Source organism: Hippocampus guttulatus, chromosome 21 (assembly GCF_054856545.1).
Source record: "Hippocampus guttulatus isolate MCC_2025c chromosome 21, RoL_Hgut_1.0, whole genome shotgun sequence".
NCBI classification, from domain to species: Eukaryota; Metazoa; Chordata; class Actinopteri; order Syngnathiformes; family Syngnathidae; genus Hippocampus; species Hippocampus guttulatus.
In genome coordinates, this window is record NC_141281.1 from 9,289,504 (window position 1) to 9,302,709 (window position 13,206).

General features: G+C 48.8%; 1 protein-coding gene across 2 annotated transcripts; it reads right to left on the reverse strand.

Annotated features, from left to right (window-relative positions):
* Positions 1–333: 333 nt before the first annotated feature.
* On the reverse strand, positions 334–12,831 carry map3k15 (mitogen-activated protein kinase kinase kinase 15). 2 transcript variants are annotated; one of them, XM_086102143.1, is made up of 30 exons: positions 12,070–12,831; positions 11,492–11,631; positions 11,345–11,368; positions 11,064–11,138; positions 9,879–10,072; positions 9,581–9,749; positions 9,394–9,500; positions 9,091–9,261; positions 8,802–8,914; positions 8,463–8,622; positions 8,214–8,364; positions 8,033–8,140; positions 7,900–7,949; positions 7,570–7,665; positions 7,418–7,505; positions 7,158–7,291; positions 6,458–6,585; positions 6,258–6,388; positions 6,084–6,189; positions 5,530–5,687; positions 5,260–5,443; positions 4,956–5,130; positions 3,920–4,097; positions 3,653–3,838; positions 3,179–3,284; positions 2,855–3,101; positions 1,720–1,832; positions 1,297–1,403; positions 1,058–1,134; positions 334–972 (listed from the first exon to the last, which is right to left on the reverse strand). In XM_086102143.1, exons 1-30 carry the CDS (start codon positions 12,380–12,382, stop codon positions 879–881), a joined length of 4,083 nt encoding a protein of 1,360 aa, XP_085958269.1. In that variant the 5' UTR covers positions 12,383–12,831; the 3' UTR covers positions 334–878. The 2 variants fall into 2 exon arrangements, with proteins under 2 accessions (XP_085958269.1, XP_085958268.1); XM_086102142.1 differs by lacking the exon at positions 11,064–11,138 and having other exon boundaries at positions 12,070–12,823.
* Between the last annotated feature and the right edge of the window lie 375 nt (positions 12,832–13,206).

A 13,206-nucleotide genomic window follows, 5' to 3' on the forward strand; every position in this document is an offset into this window, starting at 1 on the left:
GGCCTCCGTCATTCACTGAATAATTCCTCTTTTTGCAATTTTGGTGTTCTGGTCAAAGCGAAAATATTTGGATTAGTCTCAAATATTGCTTTGGAATTATGTCGAAGTGAGGGGAGGAGCTTGATTTTGTCAGGCCATAGCCTCGTCTAATTGAAAGAAGTGCTTTGCGCCATCTCTTGCGCCTTTATTTTTTTTAAATCCTAGTAAAAGTTGAATGAGTACTTCTAGTTTTACCAGTCTTTGTTTTTAATCTGTATTTCTACTTTAGTAGAGTGTTCATACTTTTGGTACCTCTGATAAAGATTCACAAAAAGCCCGAAAAGGGAAACCAGGTGCACGCGTCTTTTCCAGGTTTATTGCAAAGCATACAAATAACAACAGAGGCACACAAAAAGAGAACATGGGGGGGGGTTATTGTAGAAGCTGATGGATGACATCGTCTATACGTAAAGAGAAACTCGCAGCAAGTTTGGTCTTGGGTTGAAAACTTTTCATGAATAAAACAGCAGTGGCGTGCTTTAATGGGCGATACATTTTGCAGAAAAGGAAAGTTTCGGTTTTTAAAAAGGTAAGACAAAAGGCGACACGATGTTAGTGCTCAACAATGAAATTCTTTACTAGCTTGACGGTGACTGCGACAAACATCGACGTGAGATGGATAAGCGATTTATTTTGACGACTTTCGATAGATTTGAGCTCAATTGTCGGGTTTCCTTTTTTTCTGTAACAGTGCAGCAAAGCTCATTTTCTTCCGATATATCAATTATTGCATCAACGCAGAGCGGCGTGCCTGCGCCAAAGCGCTTTGGTCAAATTGAGCAGCGAAAAAAAAACTAAAGGGCACAAAGGCACTTTGGGCAATTTTAAGTTGGCGAGCGTCACGCTTCGTCCTCCGAGCGCTCGTCTCCCCTCAGCCTCGCTCGCTCCCGGTGCCTCTGGGTGGCCCGCCAGATTCGGCAGAGGACGCCGCCCCTGAGGATGCAGGAAGAAAGAAGGCGGGGCTTTGGCGAGGAGTTCAATTTTTAATTTTTTTAATGGCCGTGCAAATTCGTTTTACCTGAGTCGGAGACAGCGTAAATCATCTTTGGTGACGTCGTTCAGGACGTCGGTCAGTGTGTATTCTTCAAGCGCAAACTACATGGACAGACAGCATTGTTTAAACGCGTGAACTATGTCGAAGTGATTTGAGGAGTTTCATATTTTTGCGATATCAAAACGTAACCTTTTACCGGGGTGTGAGTTAATCCCATATTGTTACTATTCGCGACAGGGCTCGGTCCCTAACGCTGTTGTCACCTTATCGATAGTGTCTGGGTCCGCCCCCTGTTCCTTCAGCCAATCGGTGAGCTGCTTGTCCGGCTCCTGGTCCGCCGGAATGTGGAAGATGGACGGAGGTGAAATGTCTGCAGAAAACAATCAAATGTCAGTTCAGAGGAGCTTTGTGGATTTTAAAAAACAGAAACGACAGCCCTGCTAATAATTCTAGCCAGTCAATTGGGTTCTTCATTATGTGTTAGCATTAAGCTAGTGGGGGCATCACTCGCAAGAAGTCATTTGCTTGTTTTAAATGCATATAATGTGACTGTGTTTTGTCCCTATCCCCACTAGATTATTCTTGTGTCTTAAATAACAACCTGTCGGGGGTTTTTTTTCTGTATGTGGCCCTTCAAAAAACAAGTTTGGACCATCCTAAGCTAAAGCGAAATGTCGGGCTTTCACCTGGCGGTCTGTGACGGACTCGAACCAGGTCCAGGTCTTGCGTGCGCTGCTGCAGCGTGGCCTTCAGGACCTGTTGGTATTCTCGCTCCTTGTGGAGTAGTTCCTCCAGAAGCCTGTCGGGGGGATGGGGGGGGGGGGGGCAGGAGAGCGCAAAGTCAATCATTGAGGCAGCGACACGACACCAGACTTTGTACAGTGATGACATCTTTTGTCCCACAGCAATGCGTGCGGGTGTGCTCGTGCGGGGGCAGAAGTGGAAAAAGCTTCTGTTCTTATTCAACCAAATTTTACTGAAAGCGCCACCCCCCCCCCCCCCCAAAAAAAAGTAGTATGAAAGTAAAAATGAATTTTAACTCTTCTTTCCAGTACCCGTGTTGATGACTTAGCGCAACAAAAACGACACGTTACGAGCTGTTGGAAGCTCTCAAAACAGACTCGTCATCTCGTGTGTGGGCGCATTCTGACTTTGCACACACACACTCGAGGTGGAATGTTGATGGTGTGTGTCTTACGCAACCTCAAGTGGCAAACGCTCCACCAAGTGACACTCCCTCGGCCTGCGTCACATCAACAAACAAAAGTCGCACTTGCAGGTCTGGAAAGCAATTTCCTACGGGTGCATTTCCACACTAAACTTGTCAAAAAAAAAAAATGTGCATGGAAAACTAAAGCAAAAATCGACATCAAATTTATCATAATTTATATTGTCATGAAATGACGATTAATTTTTTTTTTGCGGGGAATGATATGAAAAGAACTGAGTTATGTTTTTCAAAGCTAGTTGTAAACCATTTTGTTAATTAAAAAAAAAAAAAAGACAATTGCTGTGAGCCTGGAAAAGATGCCTTTATTCTCTAACAACAAAAAATAGGACGATGTTCTGAAGAAATATGACTTTAATACAGAAATAATGTGCCTTTTATTTTCGGGGAAATATATCTTTATTCATGAAAAACTCTTTTTGGTCTTGAAAAAAAAAATAGGAGTCAATTCCTGTAATAATACGACTTCATTCTGAAAAAGAAGCATTTCTTTTATTTTCAGATTAATTGTCAGGAGGAAAAAAAAAGTTTATACCTTTATCCAAAAAATATACTGTATATCATATTCCAAACATGAAAAATACTCCTCGTACCTGCTGGTCTCCTGCTTGAGGCGGCCCAAGTGCGCCCCCATCTGGTGGTGATGCAAGCGTTGGTGCTCGTGGGCGTGGGTCGGGTGCAGCGCGGCCACAGTCGAATGCAGCGCCGGGTCGGCGGGGTTCCCCGGCTCGGTGGCGGCCGGCGCCAAGACGGGACCGAAGTCGGCCTCCTCCTCGTCCACCTCGTCCTCCTTCTCGGCGCCCTCGCACTCCGACGCCGGGCCGAAGTGCGTCTGCAGCTCTGCGGAACGGGAGGAATCAGATCACCTTTCCGAACCGCTCGAATGAAACCGTCCAACGGTCGAAAACTGATCCCACCTGGGATGAGGATGGTGATGGCGGCCTGCACGGCCCTGCGGATGATGTTGTCCATGGCGAACATCCAGTGAGGTTTGATGTGATGATTCCTCAGCACCTTGTTCACCTGACACAAGCAAAAGATATTTTCAGAAAACCGATGGTTGGATTGGCGAGTACTGATGTCAAGACGCGGCCTGGTTTTAATTCACTGCCATTGACTGCTATAGACGTCAAATATCCCTTCCTTGGCGCCAAAGCACCGCTTGTGTGTAATTCACCGCCATTGACTGCTATAGACGTCAAATATCCCTTCCTTGGCGCCAAAGCACAGCTTGTGTGTAATTCACTGCCATTGACTGCTATAGACGTCAAATATCATTTTCTTGGCACAAAAGCACCGCTTGTGCGTAAATTAAGCTCGCGACTCAGTCACGCATTTTCTGTTCGATTCAAGTCAATGGAAGTCACGGCGGCAGACGACGCCGGACTCACCGAGTCTTGGAAGCCGAAGAGCACCAGCTGGATTTGGTTGATGGAGGTGGAGTCAAAGTCCAGGTCCAGCTTGAGTTTGGAGATGGTGGCGGCCATGACGCGCCTCTCCGGGGAATGGATGAAGTCTCGCAGGATGCAGATGATCTGCTTGATGTGCTCCACCGACAGCTGCAGCTCTTCGCTGCCCTGAAGTGAGGACGGACAGAGAGCGACCGTAAAAAAAAAAACTCACGTTGGCGTTTCAGGAAGACGTTTGCGCGCGCGCACCTGGATGTAGTTCTCTTTCAGATTGGAGATGACCTTCTCCTGGTCCTCGTTGAGGACCTTGAACAAAATGGCTCTCCTCTCGCTGTCCTTTTTGAGCAGGAAGAGGCCGCCGTCCCGGTCCTCGGGCGATGGGGGGGCCCCGCTACGGTCCTCCGACACCGAACCCTCGTCTGGAACGCTGCCGCGCACACACACACACACACACACACACACACAAATGAACACCGTTGGCTCGATACAGTTTTTGATTTTTTATTTATTTTTATTTTTTACGTTTGCAGATGCAAGCCTCTCCTGGCTACGGTGTGTGCGCAGCGGAGTCAACACGCACAGACACACACACGTATATGCGAGTATGTGTGTGCGTGTGTGCTAAGCCATCAGCAGCAGCTTGTAAAGTAATCAAGCTTCATTATATCAGGGCTGTAAAAGGTAGCGGTGCATGCTGGGATCACAATAAGGCCACCTGCCACCCAAACACACACACACACACATTCATTCATTCACATTGTTTTGACGTCAGGAACAGGCGCAATGTTATCGCCTCCAAGCTAGGAAGGTTCCGCTGAGTGACATTTATCTCGCTCCGCGTTTCGACCAAACTTGGCGTCGAGGGAACCGCGTCAAAACGAGTTGAGGAGCTTTGTTTAGACAAAAGTAGTGCTTTGGCACCACCGTGCTGCCGAGGGCGCTATGTTGAACCGAGGGGGACAAAGTCATCGTGCAGGATCTTGGTGCCCAGGAACTACGTCGGAGTGAGTTGAGTCATTTCATTTCGACAAAGGTAGTGCTTTGCCGCCACCCGGTGGCATCTATTGGCAGTCGCAAACCCTTTTGCACCTGTTGCATGAATGTCAACAGGTAGATAAACAAAATTGTACCTGCTGCCATCTAGTGGAAGTATCTTAAATTGTTCTACCTTTCACTATATGTCACTAGGATAGATAGAGAGTCTAAAAGTGGATGGCAGAGTGGACGGGAATGTCTGCTTGAGTTCGGAATGGTACTCGCGTGTGCGAATGGAAGCGTAGCACACCTCAGGTAGTTGGAGTTGGGCGGCTTGAGCAGATTCTCCGAGCCGGAGCTTTTCTTTTTCTGGAAAAAGACATCGTGTTTGGAGTCGCAGTCGGGACTCATGGAGCCGTGTTCGCTGCTGCTGCTCCCCGTGGCCTCGCACTGCAGCTGCACCGGCAGCGAAACGTGGATGTAGTCTGGCAAAATGCGGGGGGGGATGGACATTTGAGTAAATGAAAATGCATTGGTGTCCAAAGTGAAATACAACTGAACTGTAAGAATACATTTTTGGATTTATTTAAGCGTGCGCGAAAACGGTGCCGCACCTGACGGCTTGAAAGCGATCTTGCTCTTCTTGCCCTTGGCGTTGTGTCGCACAAACGTGTCCCTCAGCAGGTCGGAGGCCAAGGCCCGCTTGTGAGGATCGGGCTCGAAGCAGCGCAGGATGAACGACTTGGCCTCCAGCGACAAAGACTCCGGGATCTCCGGGTGGATCTTAAACATGCCCACCTGTGTATGTTTCGTGTGGGAGAACGTACGTCAAATCTTTTACGGTCTTCCTTAGAACCCAGAAGGAAGTCAAAGCGGTCGCCGACCTTAAACATGGCGGCTTGCGGCTCGCCCAGCTCGTGGAAGGGAGGTTTCCCGGTGGCCATTTCGATGATGGTACATCCCAGGGACCAGATGTCGGCCGGGGCTCCGTACCCCCGGGGACCCTTATCGATGATCTCAGGGGCCATGTACTGCAAAGTGCCTGCTCGTAGAGACATACAGTTTATCCTCAGGGGGGGGATGCTTTGTCTTCGGCAGATGAGGAATTTCCCAGACAGAGTGACTTTAACATTTGAGAGACGACAGGGGGACAATAAAAGCGAGATGGAGGCGATAAGGACGCGCACGGATACGCCTACTAATGAAAGATCAACACAGTTCTGCCTCTGCTTGATTAGCTAATCTAATTGCACACGCCTCCGACCGACGGAAGATGCCAGATGGTCGCCGAATGTCACCGCGTGAGCGCGCATACTCCAGCACGCCACCTCCAAGCGGTTCCCATAGCTAGCGAGTCACGGAAAATGCTCCGAAACGATGTTCGGCTTTAACCGTCAATCAAATTCCATTCGACTTGCACGCAATTTCCCAAATTTACCCGTGAAGGTCTCGGTGCAAGGGTTGACTCCCGCCAGCCGCTTGGAAGTCCCAAAGTCGGAAATTTTCAGAACGCCGCTATAGGTGTTGACCAGCACGTTGTCACCCTGGCAAAAAAAGCAAAACATGAGTCATGAGTTTAAAAAAAAAAAAAAAAGACTTCTCATCGTCGGACCTTGATGTCCCTGTGGACGATCTGGTTCTCGTGCAGGTAGCGAAGGCCCTCCAGGATCTGCCGGGTGTAGAAGATGATGGTGGCCTCCTTCAGGGGACCCCATTTGGAACGCAGCAATGCTGACAAGCTCCCTGGAGGAGGAACCAGAGGGGGACTTTGATTTTTTGTCTTTTTTTTTTTCTCTTGTGAGACTCACACACCTCCAGGGACTTGCTCCATGAAGATCTTGATGTATCCGTTCTCTGAAACAGAGCCCAAATACTGGACGATGTTCCTGTGCTTGAGGTACTTGTGCAGGGCGATCTCTTCGTGAAGAGGCTGCGAGTACCTGATTGAAAAAAAAGTGCGTTTCTTCATGTTTACTGTTTATCAGCAAATATTTATTTTTTTCCTCAAGAAAAGATCGTAGCTACTTCGAAAGGGACAGAGTGGGAACCAAACCGCCCATCATCGGGTTTGTGGATTGTCTTCGGACAATTTAGCTAAACCGAATAACTAGCCCGCTAGCTAACATCAGCTATGGCGACGTGCTATGCATTTCAAGCGTCAAAAAAATACTACATCTGTGCTAACCCCGTAACAGGTAAAGTATCAAACTCAAAAATGGTCATCGTCAAAGACACAAACCGCGTCGACCGCGAACGGTTCTTCTGCTGACCCAGAAATTGCTGATGCTACATGCTAACGGGAGCATTTCAGCTTCTCCTTTACAAAGATAACAATCGTCAATTTGGATTTTGTGCGGTCTTTTGCCACCGTGGTTAGCGCTAAATTCCAGTTTTGAGGATTTTTGTCCATTAAAAAAAGTCAACTTGAGTCTGCGGTGTTTGTTTCGTAAATCTTTGTTGAAGCTAACTTGTTTGCCGTGACTTGTGAATTGCCGCTTGGCGCATCACCCACCTGCTGTCTCTCTCAGGGATCTCCTTGATGGCAATTCGGACCTGGTTGCTGACGTCCCTCCCGGCGTACACCACCCCGTAGGTGCCTCGACCCAGCACTACCCGGTCGCCCGTCTCGTCGGTGTCGTACTCGTACTGCAGCGGTGCAAACAGCGGAAGACTCAAGTATGCTCCGACTTTGACTTACAAGTATAAATCTAAAAAAATTCAGAAGTCGAGGTACCACCGGACAGTCCAGTCAGTGGAAATCTTCGCACTCACCTCCAGGGTGTCTCCATCTCCTTCGCCCTCCAATTCCACGGCGTTGCCGGTGCCGTCCGATATCATTTCCTTCACCATGGAGCAAAACCTGAGCGGATGTGCATTCGCACGTTAATGCGCAATCTCGCCGAAACACAAAATGGCTACCTTACCTTGCACACTGCTCCTCAGTGGAGAAATAAATCTGGAAGTCGTCTGAGTTGTCGTGGACATAGAGGAAGCAGCAACGTTCGTCAAACTTGCTAATGCTATAGGGAAAAAAGCATAATCAACTCCCACCACGTCGCGGTTGATCATGCTGTCCAATAGAACGTCAAGAAGGAAGTTTTGAGCTGCTCAATGAAGATTTGAACATTTTTGTCACGACTGCAACATCAAAGCTAATTTCTACTCGCCCATCTATGGCATTTCGCATGATCCGTTAGCATGAAAGCTATTACAAATTAGGTTCAAATGTCTTAAGTCTGCGCTTTCATTCATACCTGATGCCTTTGATGGACATGGCGGTGAAATTCCACTCGTGGATGCCTTTCTGCAACACACCAACACAACGGAAGGTCACCGAGGAGAACGAGGAAGCTTTCGCTTTCACTTGGGGGGAAAGACACCACGGACCGTTTCGGCGGGCGACACGTGCCAGATGGAGACGTTCTTCTCTTCCGCTTCGTTGTTGATGGACACGTAGGAGGGCTGGTACACTTTCGTGGGCTCCAGAATCAGGACCTGGAACAGGAAGACGTCGGTGAACAGTTTTGGGATGTCGGATGCAGCAGGATGCGTGTTTTCACGTCCGTACGGGAAAACGTAGCCGGTTGGTGGTTCCCTGCGTGGCCTCCACAATGATGTCCATCCAGAAGTTGAGTCTGTCGCGCTGGGGGGAATGTTCCACCAACTGCTTTTTAAAGCGTTGAATCAGCTGCAGGTTCTGCACCACCGAGCGCAGGTACCTGCCAAGAGGGAAAGCATAAACCGTTGACAAACTAAACCAGGGACAGGTGTTACCATCCAATCCTGGATCGGTTCTTAGAAGGACATCGGATCTTACCAGAGAGGCGGCTTCAGTTTGAAGAGTTTCTCGGCAGCTTGGGTGGCTTTGGGGATGTCGCTAGCTAGCATGCTAACGGTGAAGAACTGACCCACATCCCAGTAGTTGTTCATTTTCTCCAGGGACCCTTTCCGTCCTAACAGACTGTTCAACCTAACACCTGAAAACGACAGCAATACATTTTATTTTAAAAAAAAAAAGGTCTTTTTGAAGACTGATTCGAAGTTGTTACAAGTCCTGGGAATCGTTTGCTTACACCCCAATCAGCGGAGAAAAAAACTGTGTAAAAACTTGAACCTGGTGGCTGGTGATCGGATGTCAAGTCCGAAATCCTCTTACCGATTTTCCTTAGTTCCATGGAGCTCTCGAACTGTTGGCCGGCGACGATGAGGAGAACGGCCAGATTAATACCCGAGTAGAGGGTCGGCTGCAGCTCAAACCCCTTTCTGTACCTGCAACATTTATTTTTAAGGCGGGGGGTGGGGTCTCAACATCAACAGACGTCTCTCGTGGATTCACATTCCTGTTAAAACTCATTCAGTACCAGACAATTCTAGACCAAGTCCGAAAAGACGTTTAAAAACGTCTTTGGGAGTGAATGAGTTAAGGGCTGGAAGTATATTCTCACCACTGTATAGCGTTGTCTCTGTTTTTGGTGTCCTTGCAATCAGAGTCCAGGAAAATGTCCTTGTAGATCCGCCCGCACAGGCAGAACATGTCGGGAGCCGGGTGTTCGCATGACTGCAGGACGTGCAGCATCACGCGCAAAGCCTGCTCCCTGTCACCGGGACTGTTCCTCCTGCAAACATGGCCACATTTGAGACAACCTGGAAAAAAAAGTAATCGGCGGAACGCTTTCGGGGACGGCGGCTACTACAGTGGACGGCTTATCGGGTGACGGGGTGCGCGAAAGGGCGTTCCTCCGCGTCACCTGTTTAATGCGAAGGCGTAGTGGAACTGGATCATGGGCTGTGTTGCCAGGTCGCAAGTCGGCAGCATTTCCAACGTTTGCACCAGTTTGACCATGGCGTCGTAGTCCTGATGAACCAAAGAAACGTGATGCGTCACTCGCGTCTAATTGGTTAGGAATGGTTTCGGTAACACGCGCGCGAGCAGACCTGGATGTCCCTGTAAGAGAAGAGCAAATTCATGACGATGTCCTGCGTGAGGACTTCGGTGTTGTCGATGCGGAGCTTGATGCGGGAGAGCTCCTTGGCCAGCTCCTCGCCTTGGTACTTCTCCCTGGCCTTGCGGATGTCGTTGAGCAAGGTGTCCTTAAAGGAGGCACTGGAAATAGACACGGTGGACACTAAGAACCATCGGCATTGAACGTGCACCGAATAATTGACCATCAATGATTTGAGGACTATTTATCCATTGAGACGTGACATTTTTTTTTTTCTGTTTGAGTCTAACCAGGATGTGACGTGGATATCCTTCAGCAGGCTGGTGAAGCGGTCCATGAGGGGGACGCAGAGGGGCCCCAGGAGGTTGTCCCAACTGGGCTGCATGTACTCGCTGGCCCTCCGCTGGGCGTCGCTCTCGCAGCAGGTGTACTCATGGTTGGGGGTCACGATGTAAGGGATGAAGTAGTAGTTGCCGCTGGATGCCTGGAGGTCGACAGAGACGGTACTTTAACGCGGATAACAATCTACAGCAGGATTTTTTGGGGGGAATATTTTTGTAATAGCCTAAAAAAAATAAATAATGGCAGTGGATGGCAACAATGCACAACGGTGACATTAAAAATAAGAGAAAACAACACGTGAAAAGCCGTCCGCTCTAGTCACCGCTGTCCCTTAAAGGGTTAAAAGGAGACTTGTCCCTTTGTGTTTGTCACCAAACCTTTCCACAGGAAAAAAAAAAAAAAAAAAAAAGGTGAATGCCAGGCAGCTTTGGAGTTTGTAAGCCGCGGCAGAATCAGATGAAGCTCCCCAGCAGGGTCTGGATCCGGATGCCCATGAGTTGTCTCTCAAATGTTAATTTCCTCATCCATCTTTTGTACCAAAACATGCAACAAAATCCATTATACACATACAGACTGCACTCTGTATGTGTGGGCGGGCATGTACAGTGGACCCCCCGCCCAAAAAAAAAAATAGACCCACAAAATCAGAAGACAGACCAGAGTCCCAAACATTTTAGCACCATTCAAGTTCTGAGGGTCTATTGTATAGTAATTAGCATGGCAGGGTGCATGTAGGCGAAGGGGGGTGGGGGTGGGGGGGGGGTAAGGAATAGAATAAGAGTCATGAGTGTGACAGTTGGTCAGCGTCATGCCAACAACACCAAGTGTGAGCATAAACGCTCAAGAAAGAACCAAGTCAAACGTAAGGCAATGCCGTATTCTTGACTGACCGGAACAGGAGCGGACCCGACTATGTTAGAACAAGATCAGGCGACGAGGTTTCTGTGGTTTGTCAGCACACTGGACAGTTAAATATCGCAAGCTCACATTTGGCCTCTCAGCATTTTGCGAGTTGCGCATTTTTTTATTTATTTTTTTGCGCCAAAGAGGCCAATGCAACTTCCTGTTCCTCCTCCGTCACTGTTCCAGAGCACAATCTCCCCGCATGCTTTTGCTGCTCGATTATAACTTACTTTATTGCCAGAGCCTCTGTACTCAGGAGGCAGCTGGACCCAGGGGAAACCCAACCCTGGAAGATGAACTGCCTTCTCCACAAAAAAAACAACAAACACTATTCAGACATGAAAATGGTTTGCTTGAAAGAACAGCCGCGAATATTTCGTGGGATTCTATTTCAAGGAGAGCGCGTGGGTGGTGATTGGGACGGAGCGAAAGCCGCGCACAAAAATAGCCCAAGACGTTGTATGCGCGTGCACGCGAGTGTTGTGTACTGTCAAGTTGCGCGGACACTTACTGTGTTCTTTTGAGCAACCATGTCCTGAAAGCACAACGCAAACATGAGTTTTCAAGGCTTATTCAAAAAGCAAAATAACAGAAAAAAAATGCACAGTTTTGTGTCGAGAGAGAAAAAAAAAAAAGGGGGGGACGCCCGTGGGTTGACCTTGAGCGACTGGGCCGTGTCGGGGTCGGTGTCGTGGTACAAGATGACGTTGTTGGCCATGTCGAAGCTCTCCCTCACGCCCAGGTGGTAGAACAAAGACGGCTGGCGGAAGACATCGCTCATGTCCACCACGGCGATGTCTGCACGGACAAGAAGACATTTTGCAACGCTCCCTAAAAGGACCACGTTTTATTTTATTTTTTACATGAGTTATATTCTTGGAAAGTAACAAAACCTGTTTGTTTGTTTTTTATTTTGTTTTGCTCTGCCCTAGTATTAAGTTATCAAAACAGGTCTTGCATGTATACTTTTGTACTTTGGAGCCTCTACTTGTTTACTTTCACTTCAGTTAGGTCTGCAATCCAATAATTTTCTCCACGCGAGTATCTGGAGGCTGTTTCGTGTGCAGTGTGGGAACTTTTTGCACCTTTGAACACACCTGCGAAAGCCTCATTCAATGTAGAAAGTCAAGAAAAACATTCGCTTGCAACACGTTGCGACTAATAGCCGAACGTCAAACAACAACAACAACAACAACGGGTGAACACATGTCAAGATTCACAAAGCAGATTTGGTACCTGCGTCGTAGAAGCTGTCCAGTACGGATGTCTCCCCAAAATCGAGCCTCCCGAAGGTGACGGTGGTGAGCAGGGCGCTCTCGGCGTCGCACGCCCGCTGCAGACACTGCAGCGCGCCGGATTCCGGGCTGCTGGCCATCACCGCTTTCAGCCCATCGTTCAGTACGTACACCACCCGCAGGGAGCGCTGCTTGGCCGGCGGGCTGGGACTGGACAGCTCGGCCCTCTCCCGGTCCCGTTCCAGCACGCACATGCCGGCCGAGTGCTCGCCCGCCATGCAGTCCGCCGCCTGCGCGTTCTGGCCGGCTTCCATGTCGCCGGGCCGCCTCCTCCTCCTCCTCCTACTCCCCCTTGGCTTCCAGTCAAGAGCGCTTCTTCCCCTCTGGGGCTCCTCCTGCTCCTCACCTGACGAGCACCTGAAATCTCGGGGAGGAGAGGAGCGCGTCTGAGGTTGTCCCTGCGCATCTCCGCCTCATTAAGTCGCATCAGCGGCCCATTATCTCGCACCAAGGGGCCCCAGTTTGCTCCCGGACCGGTTCCGACTAGATCTCCCCTATGAGAAGGAGGTTGCGTGGAAGTGACATGACGACTGAAACGCGCAATTCGGTAGCTTATGAGCACACACTGAGCGCTTTCACTTCTGTTTGGGGAGTAGTGGGAAAGTTCATCACGAATTATGAGCCGGTCATAATGTGAGTCCACATCGCTCGTGCACGCACACTAATAAAAAATTGTCCACACAATTTTTGTCATCGCCACCGATAGAGATGCATAATATTTGGTTCTCGTTATTCGTTTGATGTTCCGTTTTTTGGGTGCGTAGTCCTGCAATTTGGCGTTGGCGCCATCGAGTGGCACTTTGGTGCCAAGCAACTAAGTTGAAGTGAGTTGCAGTTTACCATAAAGACAAAAGTAGTGCTTTGCCGCCGTCTCGGGGCGCGTTAATGCCAAGGAGCTATCTTGAAATGTGGTGAGGAGCTTCAGTGAGACAAAAGTAGGGCTTTGGTGTTGAAAAGCTTCATTTTAGACTCAATGACTTGCCGCCATCTTATGGTATCTTGGCAACTATGTTGATATGAATTGAGAAATGTTTAGCGCTGGCATCATCTTAATACTGCGAACAGCCACTGGGCAACT

What these genes read in the sequence shown, in the direction of transcription:
- map3k15 (XM_086102143.1), bottom strand. Translation starts at nt 12,382, where the DNA reads ATGGAAGCCGGCCAGAACGCGCAGGCGGCGGACTGCATGGCGGGCGAG. An exon ending in AGTCCGTCACAGACCGCCAG is followed by an intron (nt 1,404 to 1,719) that starts GTGAAAGCCCGA and finishes TGTTTTCTGCAG; the next exon opens with ACATTTCACCTCCGTCCATC. An exon ending in TTACGCTGTCTCCGACTCAG is followed by an intron (nt 973 to 1,057) that starts GTAAAACGAATT and finishes CTGCATCCTCAG; the next exon opens with GGGCGGCGTCCTCTGCCGAA.